Genomic DNA, 27,344 nt, shown 5'->3' with positions numbered 1-27,344 from the left:
ATGATTTATTTTTCCGCAGCCAGATGAATTGTTTCACATAATTGACTACATTAATATATCACATAGGTGAGAAACTAAGCAAGTGTTCTAGGAAGCATCGCTTCTCACCTAACTACACTCACTCACTCAGTCCCATGACTGTGAAGTCGTCGGGGAGACATGACGGTTGAAGCTGACATCGTCCTCCATCCAGATCTGTTAACAGCAGTGGCGAGCAGGCCTGGCATGTCCAAGCCGGTCCAGTCCTTCACCTAACTACAGTGATTCGGTGAAACATATATGTTCGTGGGGGGATAAATTAAAGTTAGGGTAACCCTGCTATAAAGAATAAAGAAGTCTGCATTTCTCCCAACAATCTTGAATTTTTAATGGTGTTCTATGCAACTATTACTTTTCTGAACATGGATCACATTTAGAATCAATTGCGGCACGCGAAACAAATATTATTCATAGTACTAAACTTAACCAACACCTTAATATATGGTTACCCATTACCTAAATATCACTGATATCCACTGCAGTTAAATCAAAATTCGTATTTCTGTGATATCTTACGTATATATGGTTTGGTGGCAGGTATTGGGGTCTGGGCAAGACAAGTGTACTCAAGGGTACACAAGGGTAGCTGATACCAGGCTATCTACTCATACCGGAGTCCTGGTTGGGTGCACGGCTGTGAAATAAAACATGTTAGAACCAGATAATCTGGTGTTAATGTGGCTCATATATTACATCACTATAGTATGGTCTTGACCTCAAATAATGAACACCTGACAATGCAGCCCAGGTGTAGCTCTAGAGACCCTTGAGGGGGGGGGGGGTATTCAGTGGCCTTGAAAATGTTTGACTCTGAAATTGTAAGCTAGGCCGTGGCATGGCGCAGGGGAAGAGGCACATATGAGATTGTATAGCTCTGTGTAGGGTCAATTAGAATTACTAATTAATTTCACTGCTATAACTGCCTCTGAATGTTTTATGAGGAACCCATTAAATAAATGACTTAAAGGTCTTGTCAAAATAAATATATAGCCTATTTGCGTGTAGTCTCATTTGTGAAAGCTACCGCTGTAACTCCGCGACTTTACAGAGACCCCTACTCGACAGTAATGGGGTGAAAAATATTGTGATGTTATTGTCTGCAACCAGTGGCGGAGCGTCCATACAGTCAGGGGCGGATGCCCCCCTGACGGACTCATATGGACTGCTGGCGCCCTTTTCAGCTTTTCATCACATTTTACTTATTCGCGATTATTGACTTTTTTATTGCGCTCTCATCTACCGATTGACATTTGTCACAGCAAGGCCCGGAAAGGTTTTTTTCCGTCGATCTAGGGAGTATCTTTAGTCAAACAAATCTGTACGCTCCGCGCCAACCTGTGGTGGCGCTCCGCTTAGATAGTGTCGAAAGCGCCCTACAGAACATTCTCGCCCCCCCCCCCCCGACCAATACCCCTAGCTCCGCCACTCTCTACAACGGACAGGCAATGGAAGAATAAATAAATTGTTCCACCGTGCTATTCGCAGTCACTCCAACCCACACCCCTCCCACACTCCTCGCTCCCTCTTCCATTATGTGTAAAATGCTTAGGACTAAGTCTGATATGTAAATGGCATTATGTATTGGGTGTATAAAGTGTGACGCAGTATATATGAGAGGTGTGTAACCGGTGTATACAGCCATTGTGAACGAAAGGTCGCATAGCAACCTCGAATCAACTTTCCTTTCTGTACCGACTGCAAAGGGCGTGGTTACGGTATTGTGCTCGCTTGCTATAGGTCGGTGTAAGTATCATATGTTGCCATAACGCATTCTTTGTCTGACAAGAAACCATCGTTCAGCTTTCATAAAATCCTCGCCGCGATTATAACCTATCATGATGAAGGGTTTCCTCTACGTTTTCGTACTTGCTACTTTGGTTGCAGTTGGTAAGATTACATTTTTATTTCATAGTGTTTAGTAAATATATATATATTATTTTGTTAATATTCGACGATATTTAATATACAAAAAATCGTTAATCGTAGAATAGCTACAGTGTAAATTGAGTGAACTGCAGATAGGCACTACTCGTATACGTAAATATCATCATGTCAGGGTATTCCCAGGTTTCTATTTTTGAATAGGAACGCTGCATGTTGTAGGCGTGGACCAATTGATTTACTACAGCAAATTACCTTATACACGAAGTTAAGTATATCTAGTATGTATATAATACGGTATGGTTACATGTGAGAGACTTATGTTAGGAACAGGGTGTTGAAAAGATTGCATGTAACAGCTTGAAATACGTTCTAATTAATAGAAAGTTCATTACCTGTTCTATATGTCTGTGCCATGACTAAATGACGTCAGGGCGGCAGACGCGTAGGAGATGTGAAAGGGAAGGAGGGTGGGAAAATATCACTAAACTTTGCGTTTTTAACACCTTATGACCACAGCTGATCTCGTTCAAGCAAGCAACTTCCTTGTTCAACAAGTTATTACTATAAATGCAAACAAACCTTGTTCGCTTCACCTCATTCTTTTCAAAAGAATGAAGCGAACAAGACCGGTGTTGTGGCCGAGTGGATAAAGGCGGTGGCATTTGAAGCAATGAGGCTTAACAATCGGGAGGTTCCGGGTTCAAATCCCGGTCGGGTCATAGTAAAGTGGGTTTTTCATCCAATAGCAATTTTTTCCCACCTGAAATGACTTTCTAAATTGAAAAGATTCTAAATTTGAGTTAAAATGTTGAATTGGAAGCCACCCGACGTGTAAGTTGTAATCCATAAGCCCTTGTGGGTTTCTCCCACATTTGTGGTCGCTTAAGCGTCGTAAAAATAACTGCTGATTATGATTATGATGATTATGATTATTATATATTATTATGATGATTATGATTATTATATATTATTATTATATTATTATTATAATTATTATTATAATTATTATATTATTATATATCTTGTCTTATCTTCAGCGCTATTATGTCTAATTTCTAGATGTTCAATCTAACTGCTCACTTACCTGACAAGTTACTGTATATTTCTCCTTGACATAGTGTCTTTCTTTTTTTTTTCTTTTTTTCACGGTCACTAGCTTTGATGAACAGCATTGTTTCTTATAGTGTCCATCATATGTAATATAATGTACTTCTTTGTTATAACTTACTGTCAGTAAGTTATGAAGGCGTACACAGTGGCGGCGGAACCGGGGGGGGGCTTGGGGGGGCTCAGCCCCCCCAATGAAAAAGTTGAGGGGGCAAATGCATGATAAGCCCCCCCAATATTTACCAAGGCTCCGAAACGTGCATCTGCCCATTTTTCAATGCATACTTGTCGATCTGTCCGATGCACACGTATACTATATAGGTGTAATAATTTTAGTAATTGCTGGGGGACCCTGGACCCTCGGCCCGTCCCCTGGCTATAGACCACATTGTCACCCCAACCGCGTCTTCACGCCCCGTGAAAAGTGGAAGCAGTTAGTGTGAGTACCGGTAAGCGTAACACAACTTCGTCTTAGGCCAATGACTTGCCTCATTTCAGCCAGTTCTCAAACATCCCCTTACTTAGTGGCGGAGCGTCCATATATACAGTCAGGGGGCGGATCCCCCCCCCCCCCTCCTGACGGACTCAAATGGACTGCTGGCGCCCTTTTCAGCTTTTCACTACTTTTAACTTATTCGCGATTATTGACTATTTTATTGCGCTCTCATATACCTATTGACATTTGTCATATTCTGTTGGTGTAATTTTCCGACAAAATGGCGACGACATGCACCTATTTATTCTCCGTTTATCTGCAAATTAGCAAGGCCCGGAAAGGGTCATTTCCTGCAATCTAGGGAGTAACTTTACTCAAAAATTTTCTGTACGCTCCGCGCCAACCTGTGGTGGCGCTCCGCTTAGATAGTGTCGAAAGCGCCCCTACAGACCATCCTTGCCCCCCCCCCTGACCAATACCCCTAGCTCCGCCACTGCCCTTACTACACTCAAAAACGTCTTTGCGAGTACACTACGAGTAATAGCTACTCTCTTAAAACACCATACAAATTAAAATGTTTTTACAGACTTTTACGTGCAATCTGAGAAATTGCAGGCTTGAGACCCATATTTTAGGGCTAGGTATTCGCAGCATAAAACACTCGGGAAGTGTCGTTTCCGGCCATCTGGGGGTTTGAAAAAACCCAAAATTTTCTTGTACGCTCCGCGCCAACCGATGGTGGCGCTCCGCTTAGATAGCCTCCACACATTAGCCCCCCCAATAATTTTTCCGTTCCGCCGCGCCTGGGCGTACATAAATTAAATTGAACTTGAACATGTCGATATCGACCGAGGACTTATTGTACACTAGGCGCGCCATACTCATAGATACACTTCGTCATCGATTGTGTTTTCATATTGCTCCCTCTTTACCTTCCATACCCGTATAACGCGCGACCTCGAATTAACTCTACTTTCTGTACTGCCAGGGCGTTGGTACAGTGTTTTGCTTGCTTTCTGTTGTCATATATCGCGTCCATAGTCTGCAAGAAACATCCATTCAGCTTTCATAAAATCCTCGCTGCGATTATAACCTATCATGATGAAGGGTTTCGTCTACGTTTTCGTACTTGCTACTTTGGTTGCATTTGGTAAGATTACATTTTCATTTCATAGTGTTTAGTAAATATGTATATTTTGTTAATATTCGACGATATTTAAAAGAAAAACACGTTAAATCGTAGAATAACTATAGTGGCAATTGAGTGTATTGCGGACAGGCACTACTCGTATACGTGTATACCATCATGTCAGGGTATTTCCAGGTTACTATTTTTGAATAGGAACGCTGTCTGCATGCATGTCGTGGGAGTGGGCCAATTGATTCACTGCAGCAAATCACCTTATACACGAAGTAACGTATAGCTAGTATGTTTAATACGGTATGGTTACACGTGAGAGACTGATGTTAGGAACAGGGGGTTGAAAAGATGGCATGTAACATTAGAAATACGTCCTAATTAATAGAAAGTTCATTATCTGTTCTATAATAAGTATGTGCCATGACTAAATGACGTCAGGGCGGCAGACGCGTAGGCTAGGAGATGTGGAAGAAGGGTGTTGGTTGAGGGCTGGATGAAGTCTTGGGGGAGGGAATGAAGTGGACTTAGAGGATTAGGTTTTGATGCACTAGGACCCTCGGTTGGGTCTTTGTTCGTAGGGTATGTGCATGTGATGGGATGGGAATGTTTGTTAGACCAGGGAGCTGTGTCTCCATTAACAGCACTCTGTTTAGGCCACATCGTAAGTAAATATTAAGGGAATATTCGTAGGGCTAAAGCTGATAAAGGGTGTGAAGACTCGCGCAAAAAGAAACGTTTAATGCCGGTATTCTGACCTAGTTTCGAATGAGGTGTAACAGAAGTGTGAGATACCACCATCGATCCCAGAAAATACACACACAGCTGGCTACCGTTGGTAATTAGACACTAGTGTACAGTTAATACATACAGCAGTACGGTCAATACCCACAACACAGTGTACATAGAAGCGATGGCCATCTCAGGTCTAGATAAAAGATAACAAGGTATCACGTTTCATTACTGTCTGCATTTTGTAGCGACAAGCAGAAAACGTCACTTGCAAGCAACAGAAAGTTAACTTTTTCAGATGGCCGCACGCGGTTTGGGCGAGCCTTCAATGCCTTTAAGGGAATATTCGTAGGGCTAAAGCTATGTGTTAAGCAAAATTGCTGCCAATATTTGCATCAAAGCCACATTCTCATATCATTTTGTATCGCGAAGATATGAGTTTTTCAAACTAAGTAATATGTTATGAATAAATCTGGAAAAATATGAGGGATTGATATCATCTGGACCATTAAATTAAAGCTCGTTCTCTTCTTTATAATATGCAAATCATTTAAGCAGAGGAAAAAATAAAGAATGCATTTTACGATATTCGTAACAAAGAGTATATTAAATTTCCCAGTTATATCAGACTTATATCAATAAAAATGAATACAAAAAGGCGGAACTGCATCTGTCATAGTTGCCTGACATTCGTATGTTCTACTTCATGGAGTACGGGAGGCCGGAGGGTTTATCCAGTCAAAAAAAGGTACCATTCAACCAGCCATACGCTCTCGAGACATATACAAGTTGTTTGAAACGGGTTTTGGATTAGCATCGCATGCAGACTGTACTCTTCTGTTCAATACAACTTATGCATAGGGAATATACTACCAGTATATAACGAATACAATGATATCGTGTCATACCCAAGGTTATAGCACTTGACTGCCACTCCTTCAAAATGTTTTCGATGTTATTACTGAGACTCCAATTAGTCAATGAAATATCTCAATATATGAAAACATTCCATGTGTATAGGCTAGTGTTCCAAAATATGACAACATGCTGTGTGTTAGGCTATAGTGTGCTCAAGGGCGGCGGAACCGGGGGGGGCACAGGAGGCACGTGCCCCCCCCCCCCCCCCACTTTTCCTCAGATTAAAAATGTGCCCTTTTTCTACATAAAAATTGAGGTGTCTCAAGTTAGTAAGAGGCCAGGGAACCAGAATGAACACTCGGGAAGGGCCGTTTCCGGCCACCTGAGGGGTTTGTAAAACCAAAAATTTTCTTGTGCGCTCCGCGCCAACTGATGGTGGCGCTCCGCTCAGATAGTCGTGCATACAACTTTGCAAATCCTGGCTACGCCCCTGACTTTCAATGAATTTCTGTGGGTCAAACTCAACGCTATTTCGAATGGAAAATTTGTTAAGATAATAAAAGAAATAAACTCTTAATCGGAAGATTCCTACATTAGCAACTAGCATGATTTCACCTCATTTTGTCTCAAAAGAAAACTTGTTCCTTGTTTCCCAATTTGCACATTGGATATTGCAGTGCTAGTATGTATATTTTCCTTGAGGGAGGGAGGGGGGGCGTTGATGGAGTGATGTGTATATGCAAATAAGATAATACAATAAGAGTTATAAAGGGTACTAAATATAAAGCTGCATCAGTTCAATCGAATTTCTGAAAAGTGCCCTTTGATGTCGGTGCCCCCCCCCCCAGATTAAAAGTGCTTCCGCCGCCCTTGAGTGTGCTACAAATATGGAAACATGCATTGTGTATACAGTAGGCTAGTGTTCCACAAAGATGGTAACATTCTGTGTGTTAGGCTAGTGTTCCACAAATATGCAAATATTCAGTGTGTATAGAGTTCCAATATATATTTGCATATGAGTGGCCATTACTCGACTTGCTTTATGATTTCTTGTAGGAGGGTGGGGACGCAATACTGCAACCACCATAATCGTACGATCAATTTGGGAATAAATTGTGAAATAATTTATTTTTACGCCACCGTAGTTTATATCGGGAAGCATCAACAGTTTTGGTAAGCTCTCTTAAAATTAGGAGAATTATAAGGACAACCATCATGGCATAGATCTGTCTGTCTCCAGTCAGATCGTCAGGGGCGATTCATGGGTTATACTAAAGAGGAAGGATGTGGTTCCTGGTGTCGTTGAAGCGGGATATTAGTTAGTTGGAATGATCATTAACGAGAAATAAAGGGACCATAATTCCTGTCACTTACCATATTTTAAAGTTAAAGGTCATGTCAGCCTAACATAAATTTGCCAATAATATCTTTAGCTCCATCTTCAAACCTAAGATCGTCTTTTCTATTTCATGGAGACAAAAACCCAACCATCATTATTTAAGCGATAGAGAAAACTTTCATGAACACCCTCCCCCCCCCCCTATCCATCCTATCTCCCTCTTTGATCCACCTTCCACAGTCAGGAGACAAACAACCCAATCGTCATTAGTTTGGTCTATATGATAGATATATACCTGTCTTGACTCAAAACAGCTAAAAAAAAAATCGTATTTCATGTATTTGTAACACATGTTTAATACGCCTAAGGCGGGAGACTTGATCAAGTTTAACTATGACATCATTAAACCACCTGTGTTTCTTTTCTTTTTTAATGATTTTCTTTAGTTAATATAAAATTATTTTCTGTAATGGTAATTTTTGGTAAATATGTTTTGCAAATGCTGAATCCAAAATATTGTCCCCATAATTAGCATGACCTAATGATGTCATTGGCTTTCAGTGTCAACACTGTACACATCTTTCCTAATTGAAAATATGAAAAGCCAAGAAAATAGTTATCGATTTCAGTTATTATTTTCCCTATCAAATCACAGATTTGCTAAATGTGCAAAAGTAAGAGGGCCTAACGTTACGTCAGGCCCTCTTATACGTTTACATGTTAAATTACACAGGCTCTGTAGTGGATACGCAGTTTGCTAACAGTTTTGTTTTACTTAGATTTACAAAATGACAGTTCCCTGCAGATACGACAGTGTTAACTATATGATATCTCTCAAGCTATACAAAAAAAATTCCTTCTGAAAAGCTAGTTGAAGTCATCTCTGTTAAATATGCTGATTTTGGTGGTTGCGATTGTGCCCTCATTAACATTAAAGTTATATTGTGTTTCATACTATACTCACATGTCACTGTTCACGCATCAATTGGAATGCATGATTGTTTAAACATCTCTCTCGTTCATTTTACCGTGCATTGTCATTTGTGCCCTCATTAACAGTAAAGTTATATTGTGTTTCATACCATACTTCCATGTCATTATTCACACGTCGCTTGTAATGCATGTTTGCCTAAACATCTCTCTCGTTCATTTTACCGTGCATTGTAATTAGTGCCCTCATTAATTAAGTTATATTGTTTTTCATACTAAACTCCCATGTCATTATTCACACATCAATTGGAATGCATGTAAGCCTTGACATATATCGTTCATTTTACCCTGCATTTTGTTTTGCTGTCTATAACAGGGCTATTTTACTGCATATCTATTCTGCGCCGCTACATAGTCGTTTCCCATTCAGCCCCAAGATCGATATGCTCATTATGCGCATTAATAATATTATGCGGGATTTGCGAAACGAGCGAAGAGTGCTCCAAGGGGAATAGACACTATAGCCACACTGTACAGGAAGCATGCGAGCACCTAGGTAATACGTTCATCATGCAGAGGAAAAGAGGCAGGGCATGCAGTTGAGATGTTTAGTCTACGAGAATGTTGTGTAGGCCTACAATTACGTACTTAAAATCCAAATGAAGTGAGTCATTGTCGGGGCACGCTGGAGCATGTACACTTAAAGTATCGGGCACGGTTCTTGTTATAATTATGTATCAGTGGAACACCTGCTATAATACTGATATGAGGTTTTCAAGCAGGCGCGTAGCCAGGAATTTGCCAAGGGAGGGGCGAAACTGTAGATTCGGCATTGCAACTATCTAAGCGGAGCGCCACCATGATTGGCGCGAAGCGTACAAGAAAATTTTGGCTGAAAATGCCTCCCAGATCGCTGGAAATGGCACTTCCCAGGCCTTGTAAGTTGCATCTTAGCATTTTCTCTTTTGAAAATACTAGCGATTTCATAAAAACATTTAAAAAAATGCTCAAGGGGGGGGGCGGCTGCCCCTTTCGCGCCCCCCCCCTTGGCTACGCGCCTGTTTTCAAGTCAGTAACAGTATGGAATATTTTTCTCGTGTAAAATTGATGATATTTAAAGAGCGTATACATGTTTGTTTGTACAGCTTACGCTAGTCCTTGTAAATGGCCAAGTGGGTAGTAAAAGCTCTGATAAGTTTTGTAGTGTTGTGATGCAGTGTAAGTCAAGGGAGCCGAAAAAATTCCCATTGACTAAAAGTTCCCGCCGATTGTATAGTTCAATGGTTTGATTTGCATCCATTCCATATATATGCTAGAGTCTTATTTACTCTTATTTTGTTCACACAAACTCATTGCCACAGGTGTGGTTGATGATTTGCATTTTGAACAATGTGATATTGTTAATTTAAAGCTGCACTTTGTACTGGGCTTGCCACCGTGTGATAAAATCTTTATGGCCTACTGAATGGATTATGGAAAGGTGAGGTATATCAGAAAACCCCGTCTGTTACTCCACTCCACAATTTCATAATAAGGTCATAATAAGGTCACCGTTTAGTGATGGCATATTGTATTACTCACAGACAATTACCATATATTTGAAGACTTACGTTACTTCAATTCACGAGGTTGAGGTTGCCACCCTATAAAAGTGAATGTATCATCGCTGAAGGAAAGATATCTGACATTGATAATCTGTTAATTGAAACAGTTATAACCCACTCCAATTAATAAACATATTCACATTAACCTAATTGAAATCATTTGAGACACGACAAACTATATTAATATTTTTTTTCCATTTACCAGGTATAGTTACTGTCTCCGCAAATACCTGTAATACACACGTAGATCGCTCAGTTAATATTACATGGTGTTATAACCATGTTAATATTACATGGTGTTATAACACCATGTTAATAAAACCATGTAATATTAACATGGTGATAATATTAACATGGTAATAACACCATGTGATATTAAAATGGTAATACCACCATGTAATATTAACATGGTGATAACATCGTGAAATATTGACATGGTAATAACACCATGTAATATTAACATGGTAATACCACCATGTGATATTAACATGGTAATACCACCATGTAATATTAACATGGTGATAACACCATGTAATATTAACATGGTGATAACACCATGTTCATATTCCATGGTGTTATCACACAGTTTATATCACATAGTGTTATCATGGTGTTATGCTAGTATGGAAATAGTATTTCCATACTAGCATAACAATTGCAACCGGGGGTTAAAGATGCACCCCTTTTTGAATAAAGTTTTACCGTACCGATTCATGTATGGGCTCTTCTCTGCGACATTTTGGGGGCTATAATCGTGGGAATCGGGGTTGGGGGCCATTTGACAATGTTTTCCTTTTATAGAGTTTCTGATGCATGCATGCAGAACTAAATGATTCGACGATAAGGTTATATTTATTGATTTTTGCAATCAATTTAATCAATTGATTGCAATCAATTGCAAGTTATTTAATCAGAATCAGTACTAGAGTGGTTGATCGTCTTGGCGCCAACTAGTTATTGTCTCATAGACGTAATGGGGGGGGGGGGGGTTAGGGGGGTTGCTTAGCAAGTTACTTCGGTCATTCGATCCTCGGTTATATTCACAGTTGGGTAGAGGTACTCGATTGGCCTATGCGAATACATGCGACTCCTTAGAGGGCCATTTAGCATTCCATTATCACTTCTGTTCATCTGCCATATCAGCAAACTTGCGATTTATGTAAGAATGATTACTGTGATAGACTTGTTTACTCGGCGAACCCTAAGTAACGTAAAACTCGACAATTTTGTTGGCCGAACAATTATGAATGTACAACACACCTTTCTTAGTCATATTTCCAAATCAACCAATCATATTATCTTATCACGTGACGTCTTCAATAACAAACCGCTTGTCAATCTCCTTTTATACGTACATTGACGCACTATATATACTAGATATAACTGAGCCATGCGTTTTAGCAATGCCCTTTACACGTAACGCTAACTGCCAATCAAAATCTAAAAAAATAATAATAAACTTATAAAAGACATACAAATATACATAACGCGTATTGAAGCTTTCGTTAGCACGAACGTGCTAGTTAGGCAAACACGGGCAAATCATTAGGTATATTATTTGCAGCCTGTATATTTACTGTATTACTCACGATTAATGTTAGTTGGTGTATAAGATGTTCGTGAAACAAATCAATCATCATGGCAATGCAAGGCGTATAAATACAATAAGTAATGCAACAGACTTACACTATAGTCCTAAGGCATTAGGCATTCGATATAATCAACGGTATGTACCGAAAATTGTTCTCAGAATTTCGATTTGTTGTTCAAATTGACCAACAAGTGTCCATGTGTTTATTTTCTATCTCGTCCGATTCGTGATTGACAACACGTTATAGTCATTGCCGACTTTTACCTTGAATTTGCCGTAAATTCCAAGATGGGCTATGTCGTGATTTCTTTGTATATATTGTAATTGTTGTCCAGAATTTAACATTTTTTTCTTATTCTAAATTCACTCTGACCCGTAGGTGGGTTAATCATGGAGAAAAGCTGTTGCAATCGAAAGAAAGAATATGTATTTTCTGTTGCCCTTATGGCGCGAACGATTTACCGTAAAATCACTGCGACCGCACATGTTCATAACACAAATGTAAAAAATATAGTCTACACATGCGGCCCGATCAACATTTGAACGCAGTCCTATACTCGTATCGTCCACTTTTTACAATTCCACGGAGGAAAAGTCTGAAAACACCTGTTTCTTCATTGCAATGGGAGGAAATGACATAATTTTGCAAGCTACATCGTTAAGACCGAGAGAAAATAGCCATTCAAGAGAAAGAGCCTAAGACAGGCTAACCACGAAAGTGAGGCCTAACAGTCGTAAACAAAACAGAGAGATTTGATTGGCGCATGATCTGTTGGGCGGGGCTTGCAAGTTTTGTAGAATCTACGAATTTAATGCAGCTCAAAATTGCACAAAACAGAAGTCATTTTTACTGAGCTTTAAGTGCAGTAAGCTGGAAAGGTCGAAGTTTAAAATTGGTAAACACTTACTGAGACTTTAAACTACATTTAGCAAATAAAGTAAAAATTTAGATAGCGTAAAATAATTGAATATATCTGTAGTGGCAGAGTTGAATATTCGGCCTTCCATAGAAAAGTTATTTTTATGTTTTCGGGCGTTGAAAGCCTACAAGCCAACACGGTATTTACGAGCTAAATTATCACCATTTGTGACCTACGAGTACGTTTATACGAGTACGTTTCGAGTATATAACCATTCTATAGCGTTTAGAGTGTATCTTTCTACAGTTATTTTGTTTCCTTGTTTTTCGTGTTTTTTGTGAGGAACGGTGTAAATATCTCTGTAAATACAAGTTGTTTTATTACTTTACTACGGACTTTCGTCAGTGTGTGCTTTTATATTACGGATTTTCGTCTTCGTCTTCAGCTAATTTTAGTCGGCTTTTCAGCTCCGTGCCCGGACATCACAATATCTATGTATTTATAAAATAAAAAAGAACAACGTAACCATAGAAACACATTAATATTAACGTTTGAGCAAATAGAACACTGTTATTCAGAGGACAACTCCCTGGGGAATGTTTGTAAAAGGTTGATCAACACACCTGCAGACATATTTGTCAATTGTCAACAGTAACACATTTTGTTGTCTGCAGCGATGTGGTATTGTCACGATTTAATCACGTGTTTGATCACTTGGCTTAAAGCGCTAATCTTATATTTTCCTACTTTTTGGAAGTACTATTCTCAGTCCTTAATTGACCGACTGGAAGAGGATGAAATAAACTAATGATGGTCTAAACATCTGGAAGATTGAGGGTGATTTAAGGCATTCTAGAAAATCCTTTGTGAAACAAGAAGATTCCGCAGCGAGACCGGCTGGCAGATGGGTCGGGGAGCACTATGATAAAGTTTGGCCTCTTCTAGCTTAGAATGTAAACTGTCAAGGTGGCACAAATTGAATGTGCTGTGGTAGTCCAATCCATCAGCTATCATATGGTGGGAAGGACATGTCAGTTGAAAACTTTTATCAATGCTGTAACAGCCTTGGATAGAGTGGCGATTTTAGCGTGTAAGTCAATGAAGCAGTTATTGCGGTACGACACTTGTATAGTCACGTCCACATCCATGGCAAATGCTCCAAATGACAAAAATTGGACGTATCTGTCGTTAAACCCGGTTTATCAGTGTAAACTCCAAGTTTCTTCGATAATCCAGATATAATATTTATAAACCATTTATGTCATGTTTTATTGGTGGATAAAGCGGGTTTTCTCAACCTTGGAACCATGCATATCTAATTATTAAACATTTGGCTTGCCAAAAGTTTCCGTTAACATTAATTTGTAGACGCGTGCATACGTCATCGATTGCGAATAACAATACAGACAGTACAGGGTAGCTTCGTTTTATTACGTAGCATTGTGTCTGACCAATAGCCGTACGGTAACAAGATGGGCGGGCAGACACATTGCACGTATGCCTGAAAAACAAGTTGTATTTTTCGAGATGCAGATGCGGTTTATGAAACCTTTTTCTCATTTTTCTTATGAATTTAAAGTTGAAAATGTCCTTTATGTTAATGTAAAGGATCCGTTTCCTTTTCTGTGTAATATCTTAAAAGATTTAAAGTGACAGTATGTTCACTTTGTCTGGAGTTTCGAAGGTTTTGAAGGACCTCAAATCGAAGTCACATGTCTCCCCACCCCTGCCCAGCCAGCACCCATGGATTAATCATATTCCGCGCCTCGGTCTGTTTACAATTTTACACTTTTTGTATTACGCCTATAAACGGTGACGATCGGAGTGTTGATCAATGTATATAATCACGAAGTGAATTACATATTATTCGGAGTAAATATTGTCAGAATCCAATATGAAAATCACTTTAGAGTGTAAAAGAGGCAGAGCAGATGTATGGCAGCACTTAGTTAATCAGACTGATTTATTTGTGTGTTTAAATGTAATAATTGTTTGTGATTCCAATACTTTTAAGTTTCGTGGTTATATGAGCTATAACTATGATACGGTCATATTGAATGACAGGGGTGTCGTCGCATTAGGAGGCCATCATAGTAACTCTTATAAGGCTACAAGTGAGTGTGACCATTATGGGAAGTTACTAGCATATTGTTCGTGATAGTGAAGATCTCAACAAATTAATGGCAGCTGAGACAATCTCATTATGACACTATAACTTAAGTATAATATACATTTATATTGGCCTTTATCATTAGCATGCTAAAAAATGATAGAATTATTCAAAAGTATTAAATTCCTAAAAGATCTGACCAGGCTCATGCATATTATTATCAGACATAGAGATGTGTTCAATTAGGCATTTAATTGTGGCAGTGGGAACAAATGATTTGAGAGTGCCAGTGAAATAAGAAGTCAATTTTGATGTCGGTGACAATATTTCGACAGAGCGGTGAGTCCTAGAAGTGGAAGGATGCGGCTACCACCGTCTCATACGAATCGACATTCTTCCTCATTCATTCCACAAAGAATCAAACTTTATAATGAAGACTTTCAACGTTAGATCTCGTCTGGCGGTTTCTTCTGTTCCGACTGTACTCTCTTGCCATTGTCCTGAGCTTTGTATATTGTTTTACTGCATGTTTTTAAAATGTATTATGCTTTCATATTCTTACACTAATGTTTGGTACTGTACGTTTTAGGTTTTCATATGTTAATGTCTGTATCTCATATCCTGTTTTAAAATTTCTTATGGTTTCATATTCTTACAATAAATTGTTTGATACTGTACGTTTTAGGTTTTGTATCTCATATCCTGTTTTATATGAGCATGCAATTACCCTCGTGGTTTAATAAAGTTAATCTAATCTAATCAATCATTTGATTTTGTGTAATGCTGCTCGTCTTATAGTTCGTAAAGATCCGCACAGTATTACAATGTATTCATATTAACTCCTTAATTCGTATCTTATTTAAAAAAAAAAAATTGTTTTCCTTCAATCTGTTACAGCCTCGTCTCTGGACTGTTACTCATGCAACGACTGTCAACCGAGCTTTATTGACTCCGTATCCGGAAATGGGGTCGAAACATGTGCCGATACTCCTTTCGTTAGTTCACAGTGTGTCAAGGAATTCAGCACAGACGGAAGTAAGTGGCTAGACAATTTAAGACTTGGTGTTGGCGTGGATGAAACATAAGAGGCTGCTTGGCTAGTTTAGAAGTAAGCAACTATATATATATATATATATATATATATATATATATATATATATATATATATATATATATATATATATATATATATGCTTATATAGAGTAGGTTGGCGTCTATCTTGGCGCAGAGTGCTCTATGTCCATTGGACAGAGCGGAATATATGTTGTATATATATATATATAACTAGTCTCATCTAGTATCAACATATATATGCTTATATATATATACATGTATATATATATATACATATGTATATATATATATATATATATATATGACGTACAAAACTCGTCAAACCAGTTCCAAAAGGGTACCATTGGTTACTGAATTCCACACTGGTCTCCCACCACTGGCTAATATCATTCAGAAGAATTTTCACCTACTTCAAGGCTCCGAACGCCTGAAATCAGTCTTCCCAGAATTACCTGTCATCGCTTTTAAAAGACCCTGCAGCAACCTACGGGATATCGTAGTTCGGGCATCCTTTCGGGATGACACCCCATTAGGGGAAAGCAAAACAAAAACTACAGGATCATCGCCCTGTACACAAAATTGCAAAACGTGCTTACTTGTCGATTCGACCGGGGCCTTTCAGAGCACCAAAACCTAACGCACGTACCAAATTCGGCACAAAATTAACTGCCTATCCAAAAATGTCATTTACCTCATCTACTGCAATATTTGTAACTAATACATTGGAGAGTCAAAAAGCAATCTTAGAATGAGAATGACACAACATAGATCGGCGATCAAAACCAAAAAGATCAACCAACCTGTTGCAAATCACTTCAATCTCCAATATCATTCAATTGAGATTTTGCGTGTTATTGCCATTGACCAAAACGATTCTTGGACAGATAAATCTAGGAAAGGAAAAGAAAACTTCTGGGAACTAAACCTAAAGACCACGGCACCATTCGGTTTAAACATCAGAAACAATTTGCCGTCCCAGATAAACCAAAACAATTACTTTGCAATTACGACGCAATCGGATTAAAATAATCCGACGCGGATTAAAGTAATCCGAATTTCTAAAACTTCTGCTCAATTCAGCAGAAATCAGTAAGTCGCTTTGACTTAACAACCATGCCGACAATCTTCTCAATAAAATAGTTTCAATTCCTGCTACTCCTTGTCACTTTCGGTGATCATGCACTGAAGAAGAGCTAGTTTTGCTCGAAAGCTCTGCAAAAACCAAACATTGGCTGTTTTACTTCCAATCACTTACCTAATTTAATTATTGTATCTCACTCGAGATCCAGCCTTTCTCTAATTGCAGCATAGTTGTTTAACAGTTTTTCCGTTATTCATATATATATATATATATATATGTATATAGAGTAGAGTAGGTTGGCGTCTATCTTGGCGCAGAGTGCTCTATGTCCATTGGACAGAGCGTAATATATGTTGATACTAGATGAGACTAGTGGAACACTAGTAGTTGTTTCGGGGGTTTCACGCGTTATAGCGATCTTCAGACAACTGGTAGCTTCAAGATAATGATATGATACACCTCGTATTACGCTTCCACCCGAAGGTGCTTCAGCAGACTAAGGAAATCCTTAGTCGGAAATTGTTGAGGTTCCAAGTTTTTGTTTTTGTGCGTGGAAGGACACCGGCGAAATTCGCCTTCTCTTTTCGAATAGTGCCCTGAAGTAACGAGGCAGGGGTGTGTAGTCCTGCTCCCGGGACCGCAATTTAACGTCCCCTCCGAAGGACGTGAGTACCGCTTTCCACGTGTAGCCACTTTCCTACCACGAGAAAGGAGCGGGGTGAAAATTGGTGTCAGTGTCGACACCGAGGTTTGAACCAGGGACCTCAGGTACTGCAGACGTGTACTCTCCCGTTCTGCCACCTCACCGTAGCTTCAATGATAATGATATGATACACCTCGTATTACGCTTCCACCCGAAGGTGCTTCAGCAGACTAAGGAAATCCTTAGTCGGAAATTATTGAGGTTCCAAGTTTTTGTGCGTGGAAGGACACCGGCGAAACTCGCCTTCTCTTTTCGAATAGTGCCCTGAAGTAACGAGGCAGGGGTGTGTAGTCCTGCTCCCGGGACCGCAATTTAACGTCCCCTCCGAAGGACGTGAGTACCGCTTTCCACGTGTAGCCACTTTCCTACCACGAGAAAGGAGCGGGGTGAAAATTGGTGTCAGTGTCGACACCGAGGTTTGAACCAGGGACCTCAGGTACTGGTTCAAACTCTCTTTTGCGTCCGTTCTGTTGGTGGGTTTGTAAGACTTTCTTCGGTGTTCGGCTGTTGGTGTATTCTCTTTTGCGTCCGTTCTGTTGTTGGGGTTTTTTGCCTTCCTTCGGTGCTCGCTCCTTAGGTGTGTGTGGTTCTCTTGACGGTGTTTGGTGGTTGGACTGGAGTTGTTTATGTAGAACTTGTTTTCGTGGCGGCACTTCGATATGAGCTCTGGGCGTTTGTTCAGGAGGGTCCGTTTGTCTGTGTTGATAAGTTTTTCAGTGAGACAGAGGTTGCACCGCTTCGACTCGTTGCTGTAGGCTTTGGCTCTGCTGGCGATCGACCAATTGATAGTGAATGACTGGTTGTTCTTTTTCAGCTGCCAGATGTGCTTCGAGAGTTCCGTTGCGTTTTGGTGTTTTTCGTGGTTGAGCGACATCTTGTGGTTACCGTATCTGAGCTTGAAGGGGGGTTCTGTAAGGCCGATGTATGTCTTGCAGTTGTCGGTGGTTTTCACTTCGGCCTTGTATATGATGTTAGATGCCTGGCAGTTTCCATTTAGTGGGCATGTGTCCTTTTTTCGGCAGTTGCAGGCTTCCTCTTCTTTCGATGTGTGGGTGGCTGCTATATATATATATATGTATATATATATATATGTATATATATATATATATCATATATATATATATATATGTATATATATATATATCATATATATATATATCATATATATATATATACATATATATATATATCATATATATATGTATATATATATATGTATATATATATATATATACATATATATATGCTATATATAGGCTATATATAGGCTTTATACAGGCTTTATATAGGCTATATAGGTATATCATCGTTAGTTTTGTTTTTATCTTGTATTTTTATTCTTTATTTACCAATAGTTGTGAATCGCCGATGCGGAACTGATGTCGATTGCGCAGCTGAAATTCTCAACAAATGTGACGAAGAAGTCGACGCTTTGTGCATCGTTTGCTGTAACACCGACAAGTGTAATGGATCAGGCACTATCAAAACTTCAGCTTTTGTCGTTCTGGTCGTAGCAGTTTTCCACAAGTTCATGTTTTAAATGTCGGTAAAACTTATTAATCTGGGCATGTATCTTGCACGGTGTATATCGTCATGTACATCGGCCCTTCTTTTATTCATCCCTGTCATACAATAGATGCTCCATGCGCCTTATGTAATTCTGCTCATGTAACCCATTGGTAGACTTATACTCGCCCTACTAAAATATATATGTATATATTCGAATAATTTCTCATCAGTCAACAATTATTTCAAAAACAGTCGTTCTTGTAAGAGTTCGTCTTTTTTGTAATGCTTTCAAACGTTCGCCGATAATGTCTGTGTGACGTAACTATATTACTTAGCCGTGCACTCGACCAAATGGTGAAGATCGCTAAAAAAGAACACAGACGATGTTCATACGTAAAAGACAAAAGAAGCATGTTCACCTCCCTGGGCAATATCGAATATCACCCCTGACAGAATGGTATACGACCCCACATTTCGTGCAATGAAATCACCGTAAGCACGAAAACAGTATCAATCCTTCTAAATGTGGCTAAGATTTAAATCATGTTGTAACATTGGTTGTAGACGAATAGGTTTTTTCGTATTAAAAATGATAAAATCACGTGACCACGTGGTCACAGTCGTGGTGTGCAAGGAATCGATGCGTTTCATAATCATTACACTTTTATATGTTGCTGTAAAAATGTTTGTTGCACTTGGGGAATTTTTCTCTTTCAATTTTTGTTGTTGTAAAACTTCTAAATCAATCGTTTGAAACCTGCTTCAGTGTTTTTTTTTTGAATGACATTTGGTATTCAATATGACTTATTACAAACGGAACCGTAATGCTTTGACGAAACATCCATTTTCGGATTCTGTATACCATAGTCCGAATAACCAAACCATACGTGTCACCATGCATGGGTTATCGAACGAAAAGGATCAGTTTTTTTACTTTCTATTTTTGAAGAGGCTTTACGATTTTTCAGTACTACTTTCTATAATAGCTTAGCAATAATATGATCGTATTGTTTTGTACTTGAGCTAAAAGTAAAACAAAAAAAACTGACATTTCTGAAATTACACTGTCTGTAAACGCACTCTCAGATGTGCTGATAATACCTTTTATCACCTCTCTAACACAATTTCGAGGAATATGGAAATTCAAGTTTCGTTATCAAAAATCACACTTTGTATAGATGTTATTTTACAATGTACCATAAGACCAAGCGAATTGGGTCTTTAAAGTTTTAATTTAGGACTTAATACATGATTGCTGCACGAATGAATGCTATACATTTAATGTGTTCGCTTGCCGTTTATTATGAACAGTGTATAGGCTTATCGATGGAATAAGCATTGCGTATCTTTTGTGGGTTCCACGCATTTGACTTATTATATGCATGACTATAGATATACATACAGCTGTCCAATAGGTAGCACACACTTGTTGATTTTGCCCTCTACACTTGTGCCTTGGTCATCAAGGCAAACATAGAGTGCATAAATTCGACATGAATGCGATCGTGTTATAGTCATACAGTATCGCGCTCTATTTGCTTACCAGTCTTTCGTATATGCGTTTGTTGGTCGGGACCAACTTAATAAGCATGTTGTACTCTATGACGAAGGGAAGGGGGTAGGGGGTCGGTCGAGAGAGCCACACCTATAGCCTCGAGGACAGCTATGTCACTGTGCCCCTGTTTTTGAAGTCTTCATTGTTCCTTAGCTTTATTATGAAACTGAAAGTACATGTTTTGCCTCTAATTGACTACGGGTCCCATAGCTGTATAGACTCCCAGATCCACCACCCCCCCCCAGATCCATCACCCCCCCCCCTCACCCTTCCTCTGGCCAGAATGTGAGTCTAGTATTGGCAAACTTATCAGTCCTACCATAGGATCGTTAAATATAAGAACCAACGTGTCGACTATATTAGCTGTGGAAACTCAGAATCCCGAATTTAGGTGAATGATTCTAAAAGCACGTGTATTACTTTCAATCTCATAAGGATTGAAATAGCTATAGCACAAATGGAATCACATGGACTTTTTTATTCATATCAATCATGTTTCTTGATATCTCTTTTCTTGCTTTACTAGTTATTTCTATCTAAACTTAAATGTAGAAGCTTTCGTAAACTAATAAAAATAAGAGTACTTTCGTTGCTTTTTGTTGTTGTTTTTTGTTTTGGTCTCACTATTGTTATTATAGCAACGAACATATTACTGAGAATTGAGCCACCGGTCATTTCGTCAACTCAAGCGCAGACGAAATTGATTTATTCGTGAACATCTTCAAAAATCAATTTCCTGTGACAAACAAATTGACATTTATATGGAAGAGAAAGATATTCTATAGTGTTGGAAAACCTTATACTTTTAGATCTTGTTCCTAGCTTTATTTATGGTTGTTTAATTTTACCAAGAACAACCAACGAAACGTCAACTTCCCAGGAAAACCAACTATTTCGTAGCAATTTAGAATCAACAAAAACAACCAACACTTTGACCAACGAAACAACAATACATTTCAGCGACAACCTAAGAAGATACACCAGATGGGACTTTGCAGACAACAACATTAGTTTAGACAATTAACGTCGCACTAATAAGAAACGATGTTTTATAGACTACCAAATTTAAATATGAGCTCGTCATTAAATATGAGCTCGGTTAGCCTACGGTGCCGTAATTCCGAAAATCTACATATTTCGAATTGAATTGGAATATGTCAGTTTATAGCTCTCATTGAACAAAATCGTCATATGTACGTATAAGAAACGATATCTCAAGTTTATCTCCACAAATAACAGTGTCTCGTGTTCATATTGGATCATTCCAAATTTGAGGATTCTGTTTGTAAGAAAATCTACCTAATTATGTCAAAATTACTGTGGCAACTAGTTTTCAGTTTCTCAAAATGTCATTGGAGAACTCTGTCACATATCAATGTTGTGAAAGTTAGAGGGCCTGCCCGACGTTTCGATCCTAACAGGATCTTCTTCAGATGCTAACTGAGCCGAAATCAAACTAAGAACACAATGTTAAACGCTCTTGATTGGTCCAGGAAGAAACTCTCATATCATAGTGTGAAAGAAATGTGACATATGTCGAATTTAATTTGCATCTCTCAGTTACTCGAAATCTCATTGGAGGACTCTGTTTTGAATAGTTTCTTTTCCCATAAGGACACGTCATAGTTCATATACTGTTAATCTATCCTGCAATAAACTGTTACACCGAAAATAATTTGTTGGCGCGGATCCAGGTGGGAGACGGGGTCGGCTGGGGGTACGGGTAGGGGCGGGGTGGGTTGTCCCAGACAAAAAAATTAAATGTGCTTATTAGCAAATATCGTAAATTTGCCTCAGAATGTACTATTTCAAGCCAAATTTGTTATTTTATTGTTTGTTTATTGGAGGGGGGGGGGGTTATCAAGTTCCACCTATATGTGAGTCGGCTAATGGCCACTGATTTCACACCCTTCTTTTAAAAATTCCCTTTAAAAAAGTCACATATCACTCAGTACGTAACATAGGAAGTGAACAAAACATGAGGTGGGGCAGAAAACAGGTGGGGCATGCGGTATACACAAAGAAGTAATTTAGTAAATTTAGTAAATGCTACGGTGGCCCAGATGAGACATTGAGACTCATGTCAGAATTCCTTAACATTGAAATTGTGAAAGGAAACGGCCGCTCATCCGCCTCCCACTTTATTCGTACGTATGTAGAACTACGTTTAACTATATAAACACATGTAACAGCATAACAAAAACACGTGGTTCGAGAATGACGAGCTCATGTGAAATTGATATTTGATTTCTTCCTTGTGCGTTAGACTTTTTTCTCAGACGTTGAACGTCAATTCAATCGATGCTTATGAGTTTAACACGAACAGTTGGTGATGTAGTTGTAACTTACTTAGAATTCATTTTAGGTCATTAATACCATGAATTATTGCATATTCTCTTTGTCTTGGTTTATAGAGCCCTTTATCGTTATCTTCATACGCATGATAAAACTTCAAAAATCTTATCGCGTCTTCATACCCTTCTGCCAAATACGTCTGCAAGAAATCCTTGGGTGGAGGAAAGAGACCGTCACCTACACGAAACAACTGCAAGGAACTGATATCGAATCGCTGACCAGAGGTATCGATCCATCCAACTGCTAACTTATCTCTCATGGTCACGTGACTTCTTGGACCCGGTGAAAGCTTCACCAAGTGACCATTTGGGAAACTGAAGCTGGTGGCTACAGGGAAGCTCTCGCGTCTTGAAAGAGTTGCATCCCCGATGAACTATTAACAGAAGATATTAACATGCAGTCTTTCATATGTATCGTAGACGTAACTTAACCGAAGGGATACTGCTTGGCTGAAGGGGTGCAAGGAATGGGGAATGGGGGTTAAGAGAAGCAAACATACGTAGAGGTACTGGCTACATCGATATTTTAAGTCATGTTCCAACTGTTCTCACGGACTTTGATTCCCCCTACTATGCACACTCATAATGTACACACACTTCTATATCCTGCATCAGTATCACCGCAGAGAGTTGAAACTAAGAAATTAAGAGATCCCGGTTAACTTCAATACAATATTACCTATGTAGGCTATGGTGCCACATAAATAAACACCACGGGCTACGGTGTAGTCATTCAGTCTGTATGCTAACAACAATTATGATGAGCAATGACGTAAAACCGCTTGATTTACAATTATAATTAATATTAATTTTTTACCTTGTCCCGAAATCTTGGTAAATGCCAACTCGGAAACCAAGGAACATATATCGCACCTAACAGTACCTGATAAAAAAAAACAGAAACTTATGAACGTACTTTTGTTTGATTTGATGTATAATTGCAAAGGAGACGAGTAAAAGGAGTTAGTCGAAATTAATAAGTCTATTGCAATGCTCTTTTAACTCTTAGAGGGTATAATTTGAAAGAGAGGGAGGAATGGAGGGGGGGGGGGGGGTAAATATACTTTATCAAGGTTTAGCCAAAAAAACTATACCGTAGTGCCATTATTTTTATCGTTTTCCTCATTTTTGTGGAATTGTCTTTCCTCCGACCCCTGCACCATATAAACCACATAGTGCTCTATACCCGTGTACAGAATAGCATGGCAGTTAAAGGCAACGGAAGCATTGCTTTTATAAAGTGCAGCTTGCCAAAGTAGATTCAATACCAAGTGGTATATCAATATAGTTTTAACTTTCCCCATAAAAATGAATTATTTACATAAGAATGGTAAATAGTTGAGAGTGGATCAAGTGGTTTTGTTTTCGTGGCCATTCTACCGTGGGTGATTTTTCTCAAACGTATATAGTAGAAATGTTGTGGAAAATGCAAATGCTTGTAAATTTAAGGCTCTTGCAAAAGGTCTAACCTTAGAACGCTTGAAGTAGACTTTTCGCTTACCTCTGTTTTGCTTTCTTCCTTGGAGTGGGGGTGGGGGTAGCGGAGGTGTTGGAAACGTGGAGGATTTTTCTTTCCATTTTATCAAATATGTCGATAGTGACGTACCCAGAAGGGGGAAACTCCCCCCCCCCCCCCCCCGCCAACCGATCGACATTTTCATTGCCGAGGCTGCCAAAATAATTGGCAAAAGAGAAGCAATTCGCCATGTATATTTATGTATATATATTCAGATCAAGCAATTTTTCAGTTGTATTTTGCATATACAGTATATTGTACCATCTTACCTCGATCAGTTCTTCTTTACTCTGGAATACTGAAATTTCAATCTCATTTCCCAGTTGCCAACATTTATCTCCAACTTCAAAGTATCTTGGTCCTTTAGTCTGTTTGCATGAGCTTGACCCTTGATCCACGTGATGTACCGTCACATGAGTGTACTTATCCACTAACCGCAGCTCAGTAACTTTAACATATAACTTGCCGGATGCATTTTCATGGGCGTCGTCTGCTAGAACGTTACTGAGAACTGCGCGCACACTAGCTATGAGGTCATATCCGGGAGTGACTGCACCATATTGTAGAGGTGATATTTCATCGACAAGTTGGTACAAACCCTCCAGATATTCCTGGGTCAGAAGAAAAATAGTTCGTGCAGATATAATGAAAATACGTCATATGCAAAAGTTAAGTATGTTTTTATATTAATATAACGTTAAAGGCATTATAGGCCCGCCCCAAACCGCGTGCCGCGCTCTGCAAAAGTTAACTTTCCGTTGCTTGCAAGTGAAGTTTTCTTCTTGTCGCTACAAAATGCAGACAGTAATGAAACGTGATACCTTGTTATCTGTAGCTGGACCTGAGATGTCCATCGCTGTATCGTTTGTACACTGTGCTGTGGTTATTGACCGTAGCTGTATGTACTGACTTTACACTAGTGTCTAATTACCGAAGGTAGCAAGCAGTGTGCCTATTTTCTGGGATCGATGGTGGTGTCTAACACTTCTGTTACACCTCATTCGATACTAGGTCAGATTACCGGCATTAGACGTTTCTTTTTGCGCGAGTCTTCACACCCTTTTAATGTGATTTTTAAATTTAATAGTGACATTATGAAATACAAAACGCCAGCAAGGCTAATAATATTGCAATTCATAATGAAATCAAGTGAACTGACTTTTCAATAATCTTATAATAGCAAAATAGCATTGAGAAATGAAAAGAAAGAACATGCGCTCATTGAATATTTACTCATTCATTTATCAGCGTTATACACTAGATTTGACGGGTTGATTTGACGGGTTGATGACGGGTGGAGTGTTAGCTCAGTGGTCATAACGCCAGAGCCTTCCAATCATAAGGTCCCGAGTTCGAGTCACTCCCAAGATTAATGTATGTCGTCCAGTTACAGAGTTGTTACAATTGACAATTCATAATCATGGATGTTAAATATGAATGTAAGAGACTGACTACGGTCAGCTTGCTGCTTTGATAAGCCAATGATGGCTTCTTCGCGAGTTCCTGCTTGGCAGGAGGATCTAAAATACATACATACATACATTTACCTGAATCTTGTCTGGTGACGTCAACAACACTGCCGCTGCAAGGGCGCTCGATGAGACGCCTCCATAGCATTGGACCAGGTCCAATACTTTTCTACCGTGGTCCAGAAGACATCGAGCGGATCCTAGACTAGCGATGCCAAAAAACGAAGTTTCCGTCAAAGCGAAGTTTAAAGGAGACGTTAAGTACTGAGCCATGCAACTCGTCCTCTGAATATGTATTTCTATGGAAAATAGAACTTTCATTAACAAATTTGATATTTATAATGAAAGCTCATTATCCATGAGAGATAGGTTATATTCAGAAATGAGTTAAATTTAAATAATTTTAAAAGATGAGTAGAGGACCATTTCTCTTGACTCTCTTGCTGGATGTAACGCACAATTATCGATTTTGCCGGAGCGAGGTCACGGTGACTTCTGTACCCCCCTCCCCCCCCCCCTCCCCGCTCTCTCTATATTTTATTTCATATAATTGGGTAGTCTGTACAACCAAATCATACAGAAATTTAAATGAAAGGTACAGTGAACCCATAAGTACATACCTATATGGTAATAATTTCTCTGGTTAGGCGTCTTACGTTGTTCTGTTTTGTTGATGAAAGTTCGTTAATTACTACTTGATTTGGCAGTTATATGCATAAAACAATAGGCCGTCCTGCGTTCCTTAGATCCCGTGATGTTTTACTACAACAGTTTGACTAGTTGTTATATGTATAGAGTCTTATCAAGTCACCTAACAGTTGTGGTTGTAGGCTATAGGAATGATAACCTATACACTTCTCATGTAAAGGCAAACAATTAGTTGGTGTAAACTGCAAATATGCATCTTGCTTTATTCCATCACATTTAAGGAAATTCAAGACAGATGAGAACATATTAGGCTACTATAGTTGAGAGAAAACTCTTTCTCAATAGTTATTCGGAAAAGTGTATCGATAAGGCAATGTGTACACCGGAAAGAAAAATGTAAAAAGAAAAGTAAACAAAAGAAGAAGAGAAAACAAATAAAGAAAAGAAATATAAAAGGACCTAATTGGTTGGCTAAGTTGATAACACTGTACCCACTCTGTTTTAGACTCGTACTCGCACGGATGTACGTGTATATTATACAACTTCGGTTCTGACCCATTCGTCTTAGTGACTCTCTCCCCTGGCACCCCTCCAACCCCTTCCATTCTCCCACCCCACCCCATCCCACCTTTTCCTTTCCAATGTGTAAAGTCTGGCGACATGTTTTACTACCTATGCCTTCCTCTCAAGATAATGAAAACAAAAATAGACAACATGACAAACTTGAATCACTACTATCTGCAGTTTGAACCATCCAGTTTGTATTCTATTGATAGGACCACTATACTGTGCCTGAACACACAGAA

The 27,344-nt window shown here is 39.0% G+C and overlaps 2 protein-coding genes across 4 annotated transcripts; one reads left to right on the top strand and one right to left on the bottom strand.

Annotated features, from left to right (window-relative positions):
- Positions 1–1,734: 1,734 nt before the first annotated feature.
- LOC139969886 (uncharacterized) lies at positions 1,735–21,139 on the top strand. Of its 2 annotated transcripts, none has more exons than XM_071975253.1 (3): positions 1,735–1,926; positions 15,526–15,663; positions 18,843–21,139. In XM_071975253.1, exons 1-3 carry the CDS (start codon positions 1,875–1,877, stop codon positions 19,025–19,027), a joined length of 375 nt encoding a protein of 124 aa, XP_071831354.1. In that variant the 5' UTR covers positions 1,735–1,874; the 3' UTR covers positions 19,028–21,139. The 2 variants fall into 2 exon arrangements, with proteins under 2 accessions (XP_071831354.1, XP_071831355.1); XM_071975254.1 differs by lacking the exon at positions 1,735–1,926 and adding an exon at positions 4,450–4,616.
- LOC139969885 (patatin-like phospholipase domain-containing protein 4) lies at positions 19,957–26,713 on the bottom strand. Of its 2 annotated transcripts, XM_071975251.1 has the most exons (5): positions 26,511–26,713; positions 25,969–26,189; positions 24,691–25,032; positions 23,723–23,788; positions 19,957–23,279 (listed from the first exon to the last, which is right to left on the bottom strand). In XM_071975251.1, exons 2-5 carry the CDS (start codon positions 26,161–26,163, stop codon positions 22,908–22,910), a joined length of 975 nt encoding a protein of 324 aa, XP_071831352.1. In that variant the 5' UTR covers positions 26,164–26,189; positions 26,511–26,713; the 3' UTR covers positions 19,957–22,907. The 2 variants fall into 2 exon arrangements, with proteins under 2 accessions (XP_071831352.1, XP_071831353.1); XM_071975252.1 differs by lacking the exon at positions 26,511–26,713 and having other exon boundaries at positions 25,969–26,195.
- Between the last annotated feature and the right edge of the window lie 631 nt (positions 26,714–27,344).

Source organism: Apostichopus japonicus, chromosome 7 (genome assembly GCF_037975245.1).
Source record: "Apostichopus japonicus isolate 1M-3 chromosome 7, ASM3797524v1, whole genome shotgun sequence".
Taxonomy (NCBI): domain Eukaryota; kingdom Metazoa; phylum Echinodermata; class Holothuroidea; order Aspidochirotida; family Stichopodidae; genus Apostichopus; species Apostichopus japonicus.
The sequence above is the reverse complement of the archived record's forward strand: the minus strand, read 5'-3'. Positions and strand labels throughout refer to the sequence as shown.